This window comes from Somniosus microcephalus, chromosome 31 (genome assembly GCF_052327205.1).
Source record: "Somniosus microcephalus isolate GS21.2 chromosome 31, FLI_Smic_1.0, whole genome shotgun sequence".
NCBI lineage: Eukaryota > Metazoa > Chordata > Chondrichthyes > Squaliformes > Somniosidae > Somniosus > Somniosus microcephalus.
The window spans coordinates 31782773-31806509 of NC_141017.1; the positions used below are offsets into that span (position 1 = coordinate 31782773).

General features: G+C 51.2%; 1 protein-coding gene across 2 annotated transcripts in view; it reads right to left on the bottom strand.

The window, feature by feature from the left end:
- Positions 1–23737, bottom strand: part of rab3da (RAB3D, member RAS oncogene family, a) — a 59927-nt gene that overhangs the window by 32255 nt on the left and 3935 nt on the right. Inside the window, exon 1 of one of the 2 annotated variants that reach the window (XM_085971737.1) lies at positions 4068–4327. The exons of the other annotated variant lie outside the window; for it this stretch is intronic. Coding sequence (XP_085827863.1) covers positions 4068–4148 — 81 coding nt within the window. The 5' untranslated portion in view covers positions 4149–4327. Of the gene's footprint in view, positions 1–4067; positions 4328–23737 lie in introns of those variants that run through there. 2 annotated transcript variants of the gene reach the window in all.

Sequence of the window (23737 nt, forward strand, 5' to 3'; positions counted from 1 at the left end):
GGACAGAGATGAGGAGGAATTTCTTCACCCAGAGAGTGGTGAACCTGTGGAATTCTCTACCACACAAGGCAGTGGAGGCCAATTCATTAAATATATTCAAGAAGGAGTTCGATATATTTCTTAAGGCTAAAGGGATCAAGGGATATGGGGAGAAGGCAGGGACAGGGTACTGAATTTGGATGATCAGCCATGATCTCATTGAATGGCGGAGCAGGCTCGAGGGGCCGAATGGCCGACTCCTGCTCCTATCTTCTATATTTCATCAGAACCATCGCTATTAGAAGGGGGAGGGGAATTCCGTTAGCAACAGACACTATTCTTGCCTGTTGGTTTGTGAAAATGCCCCACAGTACAAAAGCAAACAGTTTGGAAAACCAGCAGTAGAAATATCACAAAGTCTGCTTTGTGGGTTCAAGTCTTCAACACCTCAACTCACCCAAACATCTGAGAACTCACAGTCAACACCTTAAACATTCACTCCCTCCACCGCCGGCGTACCGTGGCTGCAGTGTGCACCATCTACAAGATGCACTGCAGCAACTCGCCAAGGCTTCTCCGGCAGCACCTCTCAAACCTGCGACCTCTACCACCTAGAAGGACAAGGGCAGCAGGTGTATGGGAACACCGCCACCTCCACAATCCCCTCCAAGTCACACACACCATCCTGACTCGGAAATATATCGGCCGTTCCTTCATCGTTGCTGGGTCGAAATCCTGGAACTCCCTCCCTAACGGCACTGTGGGAGCACCTTCACCACACGGACTGCAGCGGTTCAAGAAGGCGGCTCACCACCACCTTCTCAAGGGGGATGGGCAATAAATGCTGGCCTCGCCAGCGATGCCCACATCCCAGGAACGAATTTAAAAAAAACATGTTTGATTGTTTAGGTTAATGCCTAATGTGCAGTTTCTGTCTCACAGCTCTCAGTTTAACACACACATAGCTACCATATAACAAAGAGTAGAGCCAAACTAAACCAGGCTTTCTGGCCTGGACTCATGGCCTCAATAGTGCAGGACAGCTCCAGTCCAGTTAAGCTTAGTTTAGTTTGGAACATTGAGTCCCTTAAGCAGATAATTCCCCATGCCAACAATATGAACCCTGGCTTGTAAATTAGCTTTTTAATTAAGGACTCGTTATATAGACAAAGATGGCTGCCAAATTTTCACACAGCAAATTCCCACAAATAGCAGATGGACAGATGATCTATTTTTGATGGTGTTTAATTGAGGGAGAAATGTTGGTCAGGAAGCCAGATTCTCATGTCTTCTTCACAGTGCCATGGGCCTGAACAGGTGAACAGGGCCTCGGTTTAACACCTCATTCGGAAAGTCAGCACCTCTGACAATGCAGCACTCCCTCCATACGGCACTGTAGTGTCGGCCTGGCATGCGTGCTCCAGGCCTGGAATGGGTTTTGATCCCACAACCTTCCGACTCAAGAAGGATGACACTGCTGCCGACTGAGCCAAACTGACATGTCGGCCGGCAGAGTGTTACATAGAAACATAGAAGATAGGAGCAGGAGTAAGCCATTCGGCCCCTCGAGCCTGCTCCGCCATTCAATGCGATCATGGCTGATCATCCAAACTCAGTACCCTGTCCCTGCTTTCTCCCCATATCCCTTGATCCCTTTAGCCTTAAGAAATATATCTAACTCCTTCTTGAATATATTTAATGAATTGGCCTCTACTGCCTTCTGTGGTAGAGAATTCCACAGGTTCACCACTCTCTGGGTGAAGAAATTCCTTCTCATTTCTGTCCTAAATGACTTACACCTTATCCTTAGAATGTGACCCCTGGTTCTGGAATCCCTGACCATCGGGAACATCCTTCCTGCATCTAGTCTGTCTAGTCCTGCCAGAATTTTATAAGTTTCAATGAGATCCCCTCTCATTCTTCTAAACTCCAGCGAGTACAAGCCCAATCGACCCAATCTCTCCTCATACATCATTCCTGCCATCCCAGGTATCAGCCTGGTGAATCTTCGCTGCACTCCCTCCATGGCAAGAACATCCTTCCTCAGATAAGGCGACCAAAACTGCACACAATACTCAAGGTGTGGTCTCACCAAGGCCCTGTACAACTGCAGCAAGACATCCTTGTTCCTGTACTCAAACTGAGTGCTCAATCCTATCTGGCTTTATACGAGAACACAGTGGAGCCCAGTGTGCTCGGCTTCCCACTAGGGTGGCCAACCCTCCAGGGTTGTCCTGGAGCTTCCAGGAATTGAAGATTAATCTCCTGGACACTGCTGAGAGTAAACCCCAGGAGAAAAATCATTCATGAAAATTGTGGTTTTTTTACATTTTCTTTGAAGACGTTTGTTTATTGGTCATAAAAACATTGGCAATGGAAAAAATGGTTCTGTGACTGACAGTCAGGATTTATCCAGTTGGCTAATGAAGAGTCTGTTCACTTATCACTGGGAAGTGGACACACATACATGGGCATTAAGGTGTCAGCTGTGGCTCAGTGGGCAGCACATTCGCCTCTGAGTCACAAGGTTGTGGGTTCAAGTCCCACTCCAGAGACTTGGGCACATAAAGCTAGGCTGACACTCCCAGTGCAGTGCTGAGGGAGTGCTGCACTGTCGGAGGTGCCGTCTTTCGGCTGAGACATTAAACTGAGGCCCCGTCTGCTCTCTCAGGTGAATGTAAAAGATCCCACGGCCACTATTTGGAAGAAGAGCAGGGCAGCTCGTCCCGGTCAATATTTATCCCTCAACCAACATCACTGAAAAAAACAGATAATCTGGTCATTATCACATTGCTGTTTGTGGGAGCTTGCTGTGCGTAAATTGGCTGCCGCGTTTCCTACATTACAACAGTGACTACACTTCAAAAAAGTACTTCATTGGCTGTAAAGTGCGTTGGGACGTCTTGAAAGGCGCTACAGAAATGCAAATTCTTTCCTTATGAACGCTAAGGCCATACATGGTGCCCCAACTGCTGCTGAAGTAAGATAACTCGACGCGGAACAGAATTACAGCCTGGGGCCTTCCGGCCTACACAATTCACTCCGACACCAGGAAAGAAAAAATGCAGCAAACAAGCTGGCGAGGAGCCCGGAATTTCATTTCTCAAATGTTTAGCTGAAGGTTTCCTGGATGGTAAAATAAGGGCGTTTTATAATGAGCAGTGTGTCAGCTCGTGGCTCAGTGGGCAGCACCCTCGCCTCTGACTCTGAAGGCTGTGGGTTCAAAGTCCCACTCCAGGGTACTTGAGCACGTAAATCCAGGCCAACACTCCCAGTGCAGAGCCGAGGGAGTGCCGCACTGTCGGAGGTGCCGTCTTTCGGATGAGACGTTAAACCGAGGCCCCGTCTGCTCTCTCGGGTGGACGTAAAAGATCCCACGGCACTATTTCGAAGAAGAGCAGGGGAGTTCTCCCCGGTGTCCTGGTCAATATTTATCCCTCAATCAACACCACTAAAACAGATTATCTGGTCATTATCACAATGCTGTTTGTGGGAGCTTGCTGTGCGCAAATTGGCTTCTGCGTTTCCCACATTACAACAGTGACTACACTTCAAAAAGTACTTCATTGGCTGTAAAGCGCTCTGGGACAGCCGGTGGTCGTGAAAGGCGCTATAAACTTATAATATTCTGACAGGACTGAACAGACTAGATGCAGCAAGGATGTTCCCGATGGTCAGGGAGTCCAGAACCAGGGGGTCACAGTCTAAGGATAAGGGGTAAGCCATTTAGGACAGAGATGAGGAGGAATTTCTTCACCCAGAGAGTGGTGAACCTGTGGAATTCTCTGCCACAGAAGGCAGTAGAGGCCAATTCATTAAATATATTTAAGAAGGAGTTGGATATATTTCTTAAGGCTAAAGGGATCAAGGGATATGGGGAGAAGGCAGGGACAGGGTACTGAATTTGGATGATCAGCCATGATCACATTGAATGGCGGAGCAGGCTCGAGGGGCCGAATGGCCTACTCCTGCTCCTATCTTCTATGTTTCTATATATAAATGCAAGTCTTTCTTTTTCTTTTGGGCAAACCCCCTCCCCCCACCCCCCCCCAGGAACTCTATCCGCATTGTGGATGCGCCGACCTTACCGTATGCTTTTTGGATTTACTACGGCGAAAGGGGAGGGCAGACCTTGTGGCCGAGACTGCGGAGCTCCAGAACCTGTGCATGCATGAATGCACGCCAGGAAATGCTGCAGTTCCTGGTTGCTATTCACGAGCAATTTTCTACGATGTGTTCCTTTCATTATCTTACTCAGCATTCAGGCTGGGAGCAGAGGAGCTGAACACCTCCGCTGCCTGGCCCACATTATTACGCTCAGTGCCGGCACTCCCGAGCAGAGCAGAAAGAGATCCACGCACGTCACAGCATCCAGCAAGAATGAGTCGCCAAGATCAAATACTGGGTCAGGGGGGCGGGGTGGGAGCTGTTAGTCTCTGGGATGCATAACGTGCTGTGGAACCTACAGCCTCACAAGCAGGCCGTTCAGCCCAGCTGGTCACAAGCCTCCTCCCACTCTCATTGGAATACCAGCATCACTAAAACAGATTATCTGGGTCATTTTCACATTGCTGTTTGTGGGAGCTTGCTGTGCGCAAATTGGCTGCCGCCTTTCCCACATTACAACAGTGACTCCACTTCAAAAGCGCTTAGAGACGTCCGGTGGTTGTGAAAGGCGCTATATAAATGCAAGTCTTTCGTTCTTCTTTCTTACTGCAGCTAATTCTGGGCACCACCTTCGGAGGGATGTCAAGGCCTTGCAGAGGGAGGGTGCAGAGGAGATCTACTAGAACGGTACCAAGGATGAGAGACTTCAGTTACGTGGAGAGACTGGAGAAGCTGGGGTTTAAACTTATAAAATTCTAACAGGACTAGACAGACTAGATGCAGGAAGGATGTTCCCGATGGCGGGGGAGTCCAGAACCAGGGGTCACAGTCTAAGGATAAGGGGTAAGCCATTTAGGACTGAGATGAGGAGGAATTTCTTCACCCAGAGAGTGGTGAACCTGTGGAATTCTCTACCACAGAAGGCGGTGGAGGCCATTTCATTAAATATATTCAAGAAGGAGTTAGATATATTTCTTAAGGCTAAAGGGATCAAGGGATATGGGGAGAAAGCAGGGACAGGGTACTGAATTTGGATGATCAGCCATGATCGCATTGAATGGCGGAACAGGCTCGAGGGGCCGAATGGCCTACTCCTGCTCCTATCTTCGATGTTTCTATGTTCTCTTCAAACAAAGACGGTTAAGGGGAGATTTGATCGAGGCGTTCAAAATCATTAAGGGTTTTGATAGGATAAATAAGGAGAAACTGTTTCCACTGGCAGGAGGGTCGGTAACCAGGGGACACATTTTCGAGGTAATTGGCAGAGGCGACGTGAGGGGAAAGAATTACGCAGTTGTTGTGATCTGGAACGCACTGCCTGAACGGGCGGTGGAAGCAGATTCAACAGTAACTTTCAAAAGGAGAATTGGATAAATACTTGAAGTGGAAAAATATGCAGGGGCTGTGGGGAAAGAGCAGGGGGGAGTGTGGGACTAATTGGACATATCTTTCAAAGAGCCGGCACAGGCACGATGGGCCGAATGGCCTCCTTCTGTGCTGTGTGATTCTAAAATTCTATGATTCGAATGCTCTTTTCCCACTCTGGCCCCCGTCTCCCTCTGTACTACCCTTACAGATTCATCGAGCCTCCCCTTAAATGCTCTCCATGTCAACCACTCCAGTGAGAGCTCCACATTCTCACCACTCTCTGTGCGAGAACATTTTTTCCTTAGAGCAGAGAAGGCTGAGGGGGGACCTGATTGAGGTGTACAAAATGATGAGGGGCATAGATAGGGTAGATAGAAAGGAACTTGTCCCCTTAGTAGAGGGGTCAATAACCAGGGGGCATAGTTTCAAAGTAAGGGGCAGGAGGTTTAGAGGGGATTTGAGGAAAAACCTTTTCACCCAGAGGGTGGTTGGAATCTGGAACTCACTGCCTGAAAGGGTGGTAGAGGCAGGAACCCTCACAACATTCAAGAAGCATTTAGATGAGCACTTGAAAGGCCATAGCATACAAGGCTACGGACCAAGTGCTGGAAAATGGGATTAGAGTAGGCAGGGCTTGATGGCCGGCGCGGACACGATGGGCTGAAGGGCCTCTTTCTGTGCTGTATAACTCTATGGCCTAGAAATTCGGTGGGCTGCGCCACCAGTTAGCGCCCAAAGAGGGCACCTAGTGGCTTTAGCGCCACTGGCCACGCCTCCCGCGAAATTTAGCAGGGCGCTAATGGCGGCGTTAGCCTGTAGCGCTGCGCCGCCACCGATGACGTCATCGGTGTGCGCAGCGCCCCGCTACCGCCCCGATCGCGATATTTGGTCGCGCCCCCTGCTGTAACGCCGGTCGCAATTTGCGACCAGTTCAGGGGGGCCTACCTGCGGCGGTAGTGGCGCTAATTAAAGGGGAGGTGCGGGGCGGCCATTTTTTTTGCTGGCCGCCTGCCAGCACCTCCTCGCGCCGTTGTCCCCGGCCTCCTGAGCACCCCCCCCCACCGGGCAGTGCCGGCTGTGTCCCGAGTGCCCGGCACTTCTCCTCGGTGCCGGGCTCTTTTGCCGGCACTCGCGATCTCTGATCGCGCTGGTGCAGGCCCCTCCCCTTTAAGAAGGGGAGGAAGGCCTGCAGTACCGCAGCCCGCCGTGCTGCGGCACATTGCGCTGCGATATTCAGTTGCAGCGCCCCAAGAGGGATGCAGGGCGCCTCGAGCAGCGCCCCGCTTCCGTTTGGGGCGCTGAAACTGAATATCGGGCTGATGCAAGCGGCTCCGCCCGGAGCGGAAATTCCGCCGCCCAGGCGAGCTTGGCGTCCCGTATTTCTAGGCCTATGACTCTATGACGCTAAAATTCCTCCCAAGTTCTTTATTCGGTCTGTCAGTGGCCATCTTATATTTATGTCCCCTTGTTCTGGAGTCAGCCACTAGTGGAAACACCTTCCCCACACCCACCCTATCAAACCCCTTCATAACGTTAAAGACCAGTCTCCTTTTCCAGGAGAAGTGAGCCCCAGCCTATATCCTGGATGAAACACTGCTTTTCGGAGGAGAGGAGGGGAATGAATTCCTAACTTAAGAAATACACCAAAATATTAAAGATGAGAACATAAGAAATAGGAGCAGGAGTAGGCCAATCGGCCCCTCGAGCCTGCTCCACCATTCAATAAGATCATGGCTGATCTGATCCTAACCTCAAATCTACTTTCACTCTCCATCCCACCCGAACCCATGTGATCTCCCGGGAGAGGCGAAAAACCAGATTAAAAAATCCAATGGCCAATTTGGGAGAAAAAAATCTGGGAAATTCCTCTCCGACCCATCTAGGCGATCGAAACTCGTCCAGGAGATCACTCTGTCCCTGTATTTTCTACAGTACTTACCTTCTGTAAAAGGTGATCTCCACCCCAGCCAGGAAGAGGAATAGAACCATCTCCTGAAATCTAACACAGAATTAGAAGGAGATGGAACAGCTTTTTAAGCAAGTACGGGGGCAGGGAGAGGGGAGGAAAGAACAAGTCCCATTACCATCTCCTTTTGCCTTGCATCATCTCTTAATCTCTCCTGCCTTCCACCCTATCGCAGACCTTCCCTTTTGTTCTTTCCTCCCCTCCCCCCCTCCCGGCCCCTGCACTTGCTTAAAAACCTGTCCCATTTCCAACTTTTTCCAGTTCTGACGAAGGGTCATCGACCTGAAACGTTAACTCTGTTTCTCTCTCCACAGATGCTGCCTGACCGGCTGCGCATTTCCAGCGTTTTCTGTTTTTATTCCAGAATATTAAACCCTGCTTCACGTCCATTATTAAGTTTCCCAATGATCCGTGCACCCAGCGTTGCCTCATCAGCGGAAATCAGCCACGCCACTTGAAATATCGTGTCGGCTTTTGTGCAGACTGGAGGACTGATTTGGATGGGCGGCGGGGCATCGATCGGATGGGCTGCTAGAAGGTTTGCCAGTTGGCTTGCTTCCCCCCTCTGCAGTCTGTAGAAATCCTGATTCAACAGAACATTTTCTGATAAAACCAGTGACGTTTAGCAAAATTTTCACCGCATCGGCACACTCAGTCGCACATGAGGTACAGAGGCCAAGCGAGAGATCGAGATCACCCTATTACCCCTGGCCCCTCCAACAGCGTTACATACCCCTCAATAACTCCTGAGCTGTGTGCTCAAGTTTCAAGCTTTCAATGTTTAGAGAAGACATACACCAAGGACTGGATCTGAACATTCTAGAAGCCACATTTCAAAGATTGGCACTTGGAATTATTCCTTCGGAATGGCTGCACTTTCCACAATATCGAAAAAATGTTTTGGACATAATATTCTGAAAGGACACAATGCAGCTATCATCAACACAGGGAGGTGTAACAATGAATGGCTTCATTCCCGACTAACCAGGTCAGTCAAATTACTGTGGAGACCCAACAAACTAGGTGCCTCCCACCAGGGACAAGAAAGAAAGACTTGCGTTTCTTTCACGACCTCAGGACGTCCCAAAGCGCTTTACAGCCAACTTTTTGAAGTGTAGTCACTGTTGTAATGTAGGAAACGCGGCAGCCAATTTGCGCACAGCAAGCTCCCACAAACAGCAATGTGATCATGACCAGGTAATCTGCTTTACTGATGTTGACTGAAGGATAAATAATGGCCCAGGACACCGGAGATAACTCCTCCTGCTCTTCTTCAAAATCGTGCCACGGGATCTTTTACGTCCACCTGAGAGAGCAGACGGGGCCTCGGTTTAACGTCTTATCTGAAAGACGGCACCTCCGACAGTGCAGCGCTCCCTCGGCACTGCAGTGGGTGTGTCAACCTAGATTTTGTGCTCGAGTCTCTGGAGTGGGACTTGAACCCACAACCTTCTGACTCGGAGGTGAGAGAGTGCGGCCCACTGAGCCACAGCTGATTGGTCAATGGCCTCCTTCTGTGCTGTAAAATTATATGTTTGATAAGTGCTCCTTAGAAAGAACTCAGAAAGCCAGCGGGCCCTGAGTGTAAACCTGCTGCTCGGGAAGCTGCAATCTAAATGAATTGTCACGTTAAGGCAGTGGTGTGTTTGCTGTGTAAATGTGTTATTTGTTCTACACAATTGACTTTGTTTACTTTCTCTTTGACCAGCCCCGTTAATGGCCGGATCACTTGACTGTACTGAAACTAGTCACAGGATAAAATCACACCGCACTGCACTGACGCAACAGGGTGTCCCATCAGAAAACCAACCACCCCACCTAAACAAAGCCGGTGGCACACCTCCAACCAAAGCCACATCGATACACGAGATGTCTTCCATTCAGGTCTGGATGTCCAGGTAAACTACCCAAGGCACGGTACCTTGGCATGATCTCTTGCTTTCATTTCTTTGATTCTACCCCCCCCGCTCCCACCCACCACCCGCACACATCTTTGTTCCCCCTTTCTTGAGGGCCCCAGCTCACCCAACCATCCCGCAGGCCCACCCATGCGACAGCTTACACAGTAAGAACAGATGAGCGTAAGAATTAGGAGGAGGCCATACGGCCCCTCGAGCCTGCTCCGCCATTCAATAAGATCATGGCTGATCATCACTTTCCCGCCCGATCTCCATATCCCTTGATTCCCCTAGAGTCCAAAAATCTATCGATCTCAGCCTTGAACATACTCAACGACTCGGCATCCACAGCCCCCTGGGGCAGAGAATTCCAAAGATTCACAACCCTCTGAGTGTAGAAATTTCTCCTCATCTCAGTCTTAAATGGCCGACCCCTTATCCTGAAACTGTGGCCCCTAGTTCTAGACCCTCCAGCCAGGGGAAACAACCTCTCGGCATCTACCCTGTCAATCCCCTTCAGAATGTTATGGGGGAAAAATTGAGCCACGCCCCCTTTGGGGCGCTAACTTCGCTGGGGCGATACATTTAGTGCCCCGAAAAAATTAGCGTTACCGCAGCTGAAATTGAGTGGTAGCACCCCAAGAGGAAAGTGAGGCGCCGTGGTATTGCAGGCCTTCCTCCCCTTCTTAAAGGGGAGGGGGCCTTGCGCAGCGCAACCTGGGGGGGGGCCTCAGGAGGCCGGGGACGGCAGCGGAGGCAGGTGCTGGCAGGCGGCCAGCAACAAAAATGGCCGCCCGGCACCTTGCCTTTAATTAGCGGCGCCCTGGCCGCAGGTAGCCCCCCTTGACCCCGTCGGACATAGCGTCTGGCGGTAAGTCAGGGGGTGCTACCGAAGATTGCGGCCGGGGCACGAGCAGGGTGCTGTGCACGGCGATGACGTCATCGCTGGCGGCGCAGCGCCGCGGGGCGGTAACGGTTACCACCGCCGCTAACCTCCCACTAAATTTCGCGGGAGGCGTCGGTGGTGCCGCGCCCGGGCGCTAGTTGCTTTGCGCCCCGTTAGCCTCCTCTTAGCAAAGCAACGGAATTTTTCCCCCTATATGTTTTAAACATAGTGCATCGCTGTCCCGAGCGATGGAGGACATTTTATAGTTCCCATCAACACCCCCCAACTGTAACCAGCTATTTTGCGAATCACAGCTGGCACTTTACTGGTCTCCACGGCTCACTACCACATGACAGTGCATTTACCCATTGGTAATTTAGTGCAGTACTGAGGGAGTGCCGCACTGTCGGAGGTGTGGTCTTTCGGATGAGACGTTAAACCGAGGCCCCCGTCTGCTCTCTCAGGTGGACATAAAAGATCCCACGGCACTATCTCGAAGAAGAGCAGGGGAGCTATCCCCGGTGTCCTGGGCCAATATTTATCCCTCAATCAACATCACAAACAGATTATCTGGATCATTATCACATTGCTGTTTGTGGGAGCTTGCTGTGCGCAAACTGGCTGCCACGTTTCCCACATTACAAGAGTGACTCCACTTCAAAAAAGTACTTCATTGGCTGCCAGGCACTTTGGGACATCCTGAGGTTGTAAAAGGCGCTATAGAAATGCAAGTCTTTCTTTCTTTCTGTTCTTTCACAAGTCCCTGTGCCAATACAGGGCTGGGAGAAGCAGTGCAGGAACTGACTAACAATCAGCAGGTGAGTTTCTGTTACCTGCATTGACATTATTCCGATCCTCCTAAACGGACAGCCACATTGAACAGCTCCCCCACAGCATTTCAGGGCTTTATGCTCCATATCTAGTAAAGCTGCAGACAATGTGGGTCAGCTGTGGTTCAGATGGTAACACATCAAGTACGAAAAGCTACAACGACCTGCTGGAGCCTGGCTGTAGATGGTCACCTTTGCCCTGTGTCATTGCTTTGAAAACCGAGAATGACACTGGACCGTGACATGCTCCTCCTCAGCCGTGGCTCAGTGGGCAGCACCCTCGCCTCTGAGTCAGAAGGTTGTGGGTTCAAGTCCCCACTCCAGAGACTTGAGCACAAAAATCTGTGCTGACACTCCCAGTGCAATGCTGAGGGAGCGCTGCACTGTCGGAGGTGCCATCTGACATGAATCTTGTCATTCATATGGAAATGACTTATGAAATAATACTGGGCAGCCTGCTGGTGGCGCTGTCCAGGGAGAGTATAAATACTCGGGTATGGGCCCAGCTTGCTCAGGACATTCTTTAACAGGAACTAGTGAAGGACACAACTAGATCTCCATGTTGTAAAACAGTTGATTAAAGCTTTGTTTAATGCTGAGACCAAGTGCCGAGTAGTTTTCTTACGTCACCATCTTTTAGATGAGACGCTAAACCGTCCTCTCAGGTGGGCGTAAAAGATCCCGCGGCACTTTTCGAAGAAGAGCAGGGGGAGTTCTCCCCGGTGTCCTGGGGCCAATATTTATCCCTCAATCAACATCACTAAAAAAAGAGATTATCTAGTCATTATCACATTGCTGTTTGTGGGAGCTTGCTGTGCGCAGATTGGCAACGGTGTCTCCTGCCTTCCAACAGCAACCACACTCCAAAAGGCGCTACATAAATGCAAGGGTCGCCAACGCTGGTGGCACTTAGTCCTAGAGGTTTCACCACATGACTGCCGGCCTCTAACCGCCCCGCCCCGCCCCCGCACTCCCACCATTGGTCCGCCCTCACGGCGCCCTGCCTTCCCACAGCCAATCGGAAAATGAACAGACTCTTCATTCCCCAATTGGATGAGTCTTGACCGTCAAGTCAAACAGCCTATTTGCCCCAATCTCCAATATTTTTATAACTAATAAACAAGTGTTCAAAGCAAATGAAAAAACACATAATTTTTTTTGAAATGCCCCCTCTGATTTTTCTCCCGGGTTTTGTTGGCAGCAGCATCCGGGAAGATTAATTGTCAATTCCTGGAGACTCCAGGGCAATCCTGGAAGGTTGGCAACCCCAGCATCGCTAGAACACTATTTTTTGCTGCAGGAGTGAGTGTGGTGCTCGCCGCACCCCACCCCACAGGAAGAATTACTGACACAGCTTGCTGGCACTAGACGGGACCGAACCATCAGTCGATGAAGACAGCCACACACACTCTCACACTCACACACACACCCACTGACACACACACCCACACTGACACACACCCACTGACACACACACCCACACACCCCCACTGACACACACCCCCACTGACACACACCCCCACTGACACACACCCCCACTGACACACACACCCACTGACACACACACCCACTGGGACACACCCCCACTGACACACACCCACTGACACACACACCCACTGACACACACACCCACTGACACACACACCCACTGACACACACACCCACTGACACACACACCCACTGACACACACACCCACTGACACACACACCCACTGACACACACACCCACTGACACACACACCCACTGACACACACACCCACTGACACACACACCCACTGACACACACACCCACTGACACACACCCACTGACACACACACCCACTGACACACACACCCACTGACACACACACCCACTGACACACACCCCCACTGACACACACCCCCACTGACACACACCCCCACTGACACACACACCCACTGACACACACACCCACTGACACACACCCACTGACACACACACCCACTGACACACACACCCACTGACACACACACCCACTGACTCACACCCACTGACACACACACCCACTGACACACACCCACTGACGCACCCCCCCACTGACGCACACCCCCACTGACGCACACCCCCACTGACGCACACCCCCACTGACGCACACCCCCACTGACGCACACCCCCACTGACGCACACCCCCACTGACGCACACCCCCACTGACGCACACCCCCACTGACGCACACACCCACTGACGCACACACCCACTGACGCACACACCCACTGACGCACACACCCACTGACGCACACACCCACTGACGCACACACCCACTGACGCACACACCCACTGACGCACACACCCACTGACACACACACCCACTGACACACACACCCACTGACACACACACCCACTGACACACACACCCACTGACACACACACCCACTGACACACACACCCACTGACACACACACCCACTGACACACACACCTACTGACACACACCCACTGACACCCCCCCACTGACGCACCCCCCCACTGACGCACCCCCCCACTGACGCACCCCCCCACTGACGCACACCCCCACTGACGCACACCCCCACTGACGCACACCCCCACTGACGCACACCCCCACTGACGCACACCCCCACTGACGCACACACCCACTGACGCACACACCCACTGACGCACACACCCACTGACGCACACACCCACTGACGCACACACCCACTGACGCACACACCCACTGACACACACCCACTGACGCACACCCACTGACGCACACCCACTGACGCACACCCACTGACGCACACCCACTGACGCACACCCCCACTGACGCACACCCCCACTGACGCACACCCCCACTGACGCACACCCCCACTGACGCACACCCCCACTGACACACACACACACTTACACTCACACACACCCCCACTGACACACACACCCACTGACACACACACCCACTGACACACACACCCACTGACACACACACCCACTGACACACACTGACACACACACCCACTGACACACACACACACTCACACACACTTACTTACACACACACACACCCACACACTCTCACACACACACTGACACACACTCACACCCCCATACACTCACACTCACCCACACACTCTCACTCACACACCCACACACTCACACACTGACAGAGGCCCAGCAAAAGCACAATCAACGGCCAGCATTTTATCAGCAGTTGTTTGGCACTGTCGATCAAGTCTAATGAACTGAATCCACGAAGTCACTTTTAGAAAATGCCGGCATCCAGCTATCGACCGGCTGTGGTGCAGCAGTGGCTCCGAGAGTGGACCTTTCAAACCAAATGAGAGGGTACATCTATCAGGAAAGGATGAACAGGGCTGGGTCTCTTTTCTCTTGTAAAGAGAAGGCTGAGGGGGTGACCTAATAGAGGTCTTTAAAATCATGAAAGGTTTTGATAGAGTGGATACAGAGAGAGTGTTTCCACTTGTGGGGAAGAGCAAAAGTTTTTCTTGGGGGGAGAGCGGGAAAGTGGAGTTGAGGCCAAGATTGGATCAGCCATGATCTCATTGAATGGCGGAGCAGGCTCGATGGGCCGACTGGCCGACTTCTGCCCCTGGTGCTGTGATGGCTGCAAATATTTAAGAACATAGGAGCTAGGAGCAGGAGTCGGCCATTCGGCCCTTCTAGCCTGCTCCACCATTCAATGAGATCATGGCTGATCTTCTACCTCAACTCCACTCTCCTGCACTGTCCCCACATCCCTTGATTCCCTTATCAATCGGTCTTGAATATCTCTTCTTAGGCAGTCCCTCGGAACCGAGGGTGACTTGCTTCCACATTAAAAATGAGTTCTCAGGTGACTGATGAGTCCAATGCGGGACCTACAGGGGTAGATTTTCCCGAACCTGTCAGGAAGAAGGCGGGACTTCCCCTTTCAGGTTTTTGACCCGCCTACTTCGACGTCCGACCAATCCGCGCGATTTTCCCTTGATTGACCTTGTTAAGCCCGCCCAGCGGGCTCAGCGGGCCAATTAAGGGCCACCCGGCAACAGGTGACGTCACAGACTGAAATTTCATCTGTCAAGAGTTCTTGACAGATGAAATATCAATGTTTCACAGCTGTTTGAAGCTGTGAAACGCTGACACTCAAGTTCTGACATGAGTCATTATGCACAGACTCAGATAGAACTCTCCCCGGCACTCAAACCTGAAGGCTGTCACTTTTCACATATTGCAGCCGTTCAGCTTTAAGTGCCGGCTGAGTGATGGGCTCCCGACGGCTACAGGAAGAAAGGCTGTTAAGGTAAGTACAGGTAAGTAAAAGTTCTTTACACACACCAAACACACTTACCTTTACACTCATGCACCCATCACTCACCTGAGCGCCGACATCGCGACCCCTCCAACTCCTTCAACCCGACGGCCCGCCGCTCCAACCTGGCATGGTTTGGAGCTGTCGGGAAACCCACACGAAACCCCTCAAAATAGGGGTTAGGCTAAAAACTGCCTGTTAACTACCTGTTAACAGGCAGTTAATTGGCACTAATCCCTTCCCGCCTGGTTTCGGCGGGTCCCAGTGCGGGGCGGGTACCCGCCGCCTCTGAAACTTACGTGGGGCGGGACCCCCAAATTCGGGATATTCCCCCCCTCCACACGCCTGAAACCCCGCCTGACGGCTCCCCGAAAATCTAGCCCACAGCCTCTGTCACAGGTGGGGCAGACGGTGGTTGAAGGGGCGGGTGGGTGGTGTGCTTGGGTTGACGTGCGCTCCTTCTGCTGTTTGCGCTTGGCTTCCGCTTGCTCCTGGCGAAGAGACTTGAGGTGTTCGGCGCCTTCCCGGATGCTTCTCCTCCACTTTGTGTGGTCTTGGGCCAGGGATTCCCAGGTGTCGGTGGGGATGTTGCACTTTTTTAAGGAGGCTTTGAGGGTGTCCTTGAAGCGTTTCCTCTGCCCACCTGGGGCTCTCTTGCCGTGCAGGAGCTCCGAGTAGAGCGCTTGTTTTGGGAGTCTCATATCGGGCATGCGGACAATGTGACCCGTCCATCGGAGCTGACTGAGCGTGGTCAAAGCTTCGATGCTGGGGATGTTGGCCTTAGCGAGAACACTGACGTTGGTGCGCCTATCCTGCCAGTGGATTTGCAGGATCTTGTGGAGGCAGCGTTGGTGGTACCCCTCCAGTGCTTTGAGGTGCCTGCTGTACATGGTCCATGTCTCTGAAGCATACAGGAGGGCGGGTATCACTACTGCTCTGTAGACCATGAGCTTAGTGCTGGGTTTGAGGTCCTGGTCTTCAAACTCTTGAATATACTCAACGACTGAGCATCCACAGCCCTCTGGGGTAGAGAATTCCAAAGATTCACCACACTCGGAGTGAAGAAATTTCTCCTCATCTCAGTCCTAAATGGCCGACCCCTTATCCTGAGACTGTGACCCCTAGTTCGAGACTCCCCAGCCAGGGGAAACATCCTCCCTGCATCTACCCTGTCAAGCCCTGTGAGAATTTTATATGTTTCAATGAGATCACCTCTCATTGAAAGGGGTGGTGTTGCCCTAGTGGGAGTCTCTGGGGCCAGCTCGTTTCTTGGAGGTGTCTGCATTGAAATCTGTGCTGGGATTGGTGGAAAGTAAAACTTACTGCAAAGGGGGTGTGCTATGTCCTCAAACTTGGGAAAGGGTAGACAGTGAAGGGGTAACGGAGGCCGAAAGGTTGGGATTATTCAAGATTGAATTATTGTGATCGGCAATGCGCCGCCTGAAAGGGCGGTGGAAGCAGAGTCAATAGTAACTTTTAAAAAGGGAATTGGAGAAATACTTGAAAAGGATAAATGTGCAGGGCTGTGGGGAAAGAGCAGGGGAGCAAAGTTCCCGTTAAGCCGTGCTGCCGTGCAACTCTCTGGAGGTCCCGTGCAGGTCGACCGGCGGCTTTTCAATGAGACATTTCGCGAAGGGACCGCGCACCCACAAAAAAAATTAGGGGGAACATTGAAGGGCGGTGGGGCGAATTGGGTAGCTCTTTCAAAGAGCCGGCACAGGCAGGGTGGGTCGAATGGCCTCCTTCTGTGCTGTAAGATTCCCCACCCACACCTGGGAATCCCTGGCCCAAGATCGCACAAAGTGGAGGAGAAGCATCCGGGGAGGCGCCGAACACCTCGAGTCTCTTCGCCGGGAGCAAGCGGAAGCCAAGCGCAGGCATCGCAAGGAGCGCACGTCAACCCAAGCACCCCACCCACCCACCCCTTCAACCACCGTCTGCCCCACCTGTGACAGAGACTGTAGGTCCCGTATTGGACTCATCAGTCACCTGAGAACTCATTTTTAATGTGGAAGCAAGTCATCCTCGGTTCCGAGGGACTGCCTAAGAAGAAGAAGATGATTCTATGATACTTTGAGATGCCCTGTGGAGAGAGTTAATGTACCGGAGGAATGATTTACGATGGTCTGATCCCATCTCGTGACTTATCTTATGTTGTGTGAAGAGGCGCAGTGTGTGAGAGACTCTCTAACAAAGTGGGGGCCTGTTAAAGGGAAGATTCATTTCAGTGCCCAGCAGCAAATCATTTCTCGTTCAGTCTAGTAACTGGTTTAGCCAAGCCGTGAGCTAATTGGGATCGCTGCTTGATGCAGTCAGTGTTCCCATGAAGAGGGTTCAGCTCAGGGCGTCTTAAGAGGCTGCACACGACAGACACAGAGAGGCAGATTTAGAGACAGACATGGGACGAGAGATCGACAGTAGAAATAAATATGCTCCGTACACCAATTAAATGTTGAGGCCACACAATCGTAAAAAATAATCTGTCTCCGTATAGAAAATGTCCTAAGCCGCGTCCCTGGATTCAGCCTCAGTCCTGCCCTCTATCCAGATTTGGATTAAGCATCATATCATTCCCACCTGCCCGCCACCCCCCCTCCCCCGCCGTTCTATTTACAACACCTTGCATTTATATAGCGCCTTTAATGTAGTAAAACGGCCCAAGGCGCTTCGTAGGAACGTTATCAGAAAAAATTTGGCATCGAGCCACATAAGGACAGATGACCAAAAGCTTGGTCAGAGGTAGGTTTTAAGGAGCGACTTAAAGGAGGTAGAGAGGCGGAGAGGTTTTGGGGAGGGAATTCCAGAGCTTAGGGTCCCAAGCAGCTGAAGGCACAGCCGCCAATGGTGGAGCGATGAAAATCAGGGATGTTGAAGAGGCCAGAATTGGAGGAGCGCAGATACCTCGGAGGTTTGCAGGACCAGAGAAGGCTACAGAGATAGGGTGGGGGGGCGAGGCCACGGAGGGATTTGAAAACAAGGATGACAAGGCATTGCTTAACCGAGCGCCAGTGTAGGTCAACGAGCTCGGGGGGGGGTGATGGGCGAACGGGACTTGGGGCGAGTTAGGACACGAGGCAGCAGAGTTTTGGATGGGCTCAAGTTTACGAAGGGTGGACAGTGAGTGGCCGGCCAGGAGAGCATTGGAGTGGTCAAGTCTGAAGGTAACAAAGGCATGGATGAGGGTTACAGTACAACAGTGAAACACTTGCGGCACAGGGCCTGGGCTGCGGTGTTTCACGGTATCTCTAGATGTCCCCAGATAGACGTTATACTGGTGGAGGGCGGAGTACCTCCCCAAAAGATGGCCGATTCCAAGCAGCGTTGGTAGAGTCCTGAGAGCCATTGGGTCCACAGGAGGTGTGTCTCAATGGCCTGACTCTCCTGCTTCGACAACACCTCCTCACAGCAGAGCCTTGGGCTTTGGCAAGGACCGTGTCTCACTCGTGTATTGGGTTCCCAACCCTCCATGGCCGTCCTGGAGTCTCCGGGAATTGAAGACTAATCAGGACACTGCTGCAGGCAAACCCGGGGAGAAACATCATCCGGGCAGTAAAAGAAATTGTGGGTTTTTTTCCCCCCATTTGCTTTGATTACTTTAGCTTAGAAGTTATAAAAATATATTGGGCGGGGCAGCTGGAGGTGGGAGGTTATGTGATAAAACCCCCAGGAATATAAGAACATAAGAACTAGGAGCAGGAGTAGGCCTTTCGGCCCCTCGAGCCTGCTCTGCTAGAATGGCTGATCTTCTACCTCATCTCCACTTTCCTGCACTATCCCCATATCCCTTGGTTCCCTTAATATTCAAAAATCTATCGATCTCTGTCTTGAATATACTCAACGACTGAGCCTCCAGAGCCCTCTGTGGTAGAGAATTCCAAAGATTCACCACCCTCTGAGTGAAGAAATTCCTCATCATCTCAGTCCTAAATGGCTGAAAATCCAAATCCACCACATCCACTGGTTCCCCCTTATCTAATCTGCTAGTTACAATCAGAGATGGTAACCCTATACTGGGGAGAAGGGGGATGGATAGGGGCACAGATGTAGCATTAAGCAGCTTCTCACACAGGCATGTATTTTGGTTCTGAGGCTCCATCCTTGTAAAGCATTTCTTTCCATCCCCTTCTCCCCTGGCCTCAAGTCAAGCAAGGAATCAGCTGCCAGATCTCTGAACAATCCCATGCTGGAGTAACTTAGGAGGGTCTCCACCTCTGATTTAACAGCCCCCCCCCCCCCCGCCATTGGGAAGCTCAATGCTTCCACGTAGCGAGGTGGAGGAGATCAGGGACTCAATATTTAAGAGAAACTGTGTGGAACACACACATCCCATGAAGGATATACTTGCCTTAGAGGCGGTGCAAGAAGTTTCACCAGACCTATTCCTGGGATGAGAGGGTTGTCCTATGAGGAGAGATTGAGTAGATTGGGCCGATACTCTCTGGAGTTTAGAAGACTGAGAGGTGATCTCCTTGAAATATTAGATTCTGAGGGGGATTGACAGGGTAGATGCTGAGAGGTTGGTTCCCCCTGGCTGGCGAGACTAGAACCAGGGGGCATAGTCTCAGAATAAGGGGTCGGCCATTTAAGACTGAGATGAGGAGGAACTTCTTCACTTAGAGGGTTGTGAATCTTTGGAATTCTCTGCCCCAAAGGGCTGTGACTGTTGAGTCTTGGGGGGTGATTTTCATTCAGAAGTCGGGAAGGAGGCGGGACTGCAACTTTCGGGGTTGTAGTCCCGCCTCCATCGAGATGCGGCCAATCCACACGATTTTAACTTGATTGACCTTATTGAGCCCGCCCAGCGGGCTCAGCAGGCCAATTAAGGGCCACCCGGCAACAGGTGACATCACAGACTGAAATTTCATCTGTCAAGAGGTTTTGACAGATGAAAAATCAGTGTTTCACAGCTGTTTGAAGCTGTCAAACGCTGACAGTCTTACTTCTAACCTGAGTCCTTCTACACAGACTCAGTTAGAAATCTCACCGGCACAGAAAGCTGCAGGCTGTCACTTTTGACAGATCGCAGCCATTCTGCTTTCTGTGCCGGTCAGAGGATGGACTCCCGAAACCTAGAGGAAGGAAGGCTATAAAGGTAAGTACAGGTAATTTAAACTTCTTTACACACTTTAGACACACCAAACACACTTACCTTTGCACTCATGCACCCATCACTCACCTGAACACCGACATCTCCACCCCTCTAAGTCCTTCAACCCGACGGCCCAACTCCTCTAACTTGGCGTGGTTTGGAGCGGTCAGGAATCCCACACTTCAAGCTTTAAAATAGGGTTTAGGCTAAAAACTGCCTGTTAACAGGCAGTTAATTGGCACTAATCCCTTCATGTCTCTGGGAGGCGGGTCCCAGTGCAGGGCGGGTACCCGCCTCCTTTGAAACTTACATGGAGGCGGGTTGGGGGCGGGATGGTGTCGGGACCCCCGAATTCAGGACTTTAACCCCCCACACGCCTCCAATCCCGACTCCACGGGTCAATGAAAATCGACCCCTTTGAGTATATTCAAGGCTGAGATCGATAGATTTTTGGACTCGTGGGGAAGTAAGGGATATGGAGATCGGGCGGGAATGTGGAGTTGAGGTCAAAGGTCAGCCATGATCTCATTGAATGGTGGAGCAGGCTCGAGGGGCTGAATGGCCTACTCCTGCTCCTATTTTTTATGTTTTTGTTCTTATAACATTGAGGCACTGCCCCCACTTCATTCTTCTCAATAAATGGATTTTCTGAAATTCAGACTGTTTTTGTCCAGAGTTCTCTTAAACTGATACTTGACCGCACTCAAGAAACCTAACTCCAGTACAACTTTGACTCAAATATAAATGCAAGTCTTTCTTTTGGGGACCAAGTGTTAACGTCCTGTTGGCCAACTTTCACGGCCTCGGGACGTCCCAAAGTGCTTTACAGCCAATGAAGTACTTTTGAGGTGTGGTCACTGTTGTCATGTAGGGAAGCGCGCCAGCCAAGTTGCTCACTCAGAGAGCGCTACCACGGAGCATCTGCTGACACCCGATTACCCAGGGCAATCAGGCTCCGTGAGTCACCTCATCACATTTGATAACAATAGTCAAATAGTTTCAGAAGAATGCTCGTTGCTAGAAACTGTATTCAAAATGCCAGAATTACGTCAGTGCTTCTGACTCAGTTGGTCCCAAGGAAATGGTTTAGTGTAAGAACATAAGAATTAGGAGCAGGAGTCGGCCATTCGGCCCCTCAAGCCTGCTCTGCCATTCAATGAGATCATGGCTGATCATCGATCTCAACTCCACTTTCCCACCCGATCCCCATCTCCCTTGATTCCCTTAGTATCCAAAAATCTATCGATCTCTGCCTTGAATATACTCAACGACTGAGCCTCCACAGCCCTCTGGGGTAGAGAATTCCAAAGATTCACCACCCTCTGAGTGAAGAAATTTCTCCTCATCTCAGTCCCCTTATTCTGAGACTGTGACCCCTGGTTCTAGACTCTCCAGCCAGGGGGAAACAATCTCTCAGCATCTACCCTGCCAAGACTTCTAAGAATTTTATACATAGAAACATAGAAGATAGGAGCAGGAGTAGGCCATTCGGCCCCTCGAGCCTGTCCGCCATTTAATGAGATCATGGCTGATCATCCAAATTCAGTACCCTGTCCCTGCTTTCTCCCCATAGCCCTTGATCCCTTTAGCCTTAAGAAATATATCCAACTCCTTCTTGAATATATTTAATGAATTGGCCTCAACTGCCTTCTGTGGTAGAGAATTCCACAGGTTCACCACTCTCTGGGTGAAGAAATTCCTCCTCATCTCAGTCCTAAATGGCTTACCCCTTATCCTTAGACTGTGACCCCTGGTTCTGGTCTCCCCCGCCATCGGGAACATCCTTCCTGCATCTAGTCTGTCTAGTCCTGTTAGAATTTTATAAGTTTCAATGAGATCCCCTCTCATTCTTCTAAACTCCAGTGAATATAAGCCCAATCGACCCAATCTCTCTTCATACGTCATTCCTGCCATCCCAGGTATCAGTCTGAGATCACCAGTGTAAGTCTTAGAAAGTCCACGATTACACAACAGTTAATGCTCTGATGAAAGGTCAGCGACCTGAAACGTTAACTCTGTTTCTCTCTCCGCAGATGCTGCTCGACCCGCTGAGTATCTCCGGCATCTCCTGTTTTACATTCAGATTTCCAGCATCCGTGGTATTTTTGCTTTTGTAGTTAGCGTTTCATGGTCATTTCCCCAGTTTCTGGACCTCTGTCTGACTTGCTCAGTTTTCCCACCCTGTAGCCTGGCGTGCAGGACCACCCTGCGAGCGGCCCCAGGCTCCTCCACCGTGACAGCGCCGAGGGCAGTTGTCCGCAGCACTGACGCACGAGCGATGGTCCCGTTAAGCTGCGCAGCCACGCGGCGGTCTGACGCCGCTGGCTTTTAAATGGAAAACCGTGCGCACGTGGGGAAATCCGAATGGGCCGCGCAGCCTGTTAAAGGGGCCACGCACACAAAAAAAAAATTAAAGGGGATCACTGCCCGTGAGGTAACGTTAGGGAGGGTTAAATGCCACCTCAAAACCGCCTGTTGCGTTGCCTTGCCACTTGAAGCGATCTAGTCAACACAAACAGACGCACGGGACTCCCATCCAATCGAGGGAAGGGGCTCCACCCGTCAGCTCAACTGATAATTGCACCGTTCAGTGCGTAGCCAGACAGGCCTGGAAAAATCTTGGTTTCACTCCCTGCTCGAGCTGAGTTAGTCAGGGGACAACATCACCGCACTCCAATTCACTTCAGGATCCTCAGGCTAGGGAGTGGACACAAATCATTCAAGAGCCCCGCCCCCGCAACAGCCATCTGGTTCTCCCTTTGCTGGCTATTGAAACCAAGTTGGCACCTTTAAAACCCAGGCATTTATCAGCGAATTAAAAAAAAAAATTTCGAAACCACTTTTAAGTACAATTTACACGTGGCGTAATATTACCATCTGCCGATGCATACAAATTACATGCACCATTTTAAAAGAAAGAAAATAAAGACTTGCATTTCTATAGCGCCTTTCACAACCACTGGACATCCCAAAGCACTTCACAGCCAATGAAGTACCATTGAAGTGCGGTCTCTGTTGTAATGTGGGAAACACGGCCGCCAATTTGTGCACAGCAAGATCCCACAAACAGCAATGTGATAATGAGCAGATCATCTGTTTTTAGTGATGTTGGTTGAGGGATAAATATTGGCCCAGGACACCGGGGAGAACTCCCCCCTGCTCTTCTTCGAAATAGTGGCCACGGGATCTTTTACGTCCACCTGAGAGAGCAGATGGAGCCTCGTTTTAACGTCTTATCTGGGGGGCAAAAGAGGCAGAGGTGCAGCTTTTGTGTCTGTGATTTGCCTCATGGCTGGGGGGCCGGGGCGGTTCCGATCTCAGTCGACTCCTCTGGGGGGCAGTGATGTATTTAT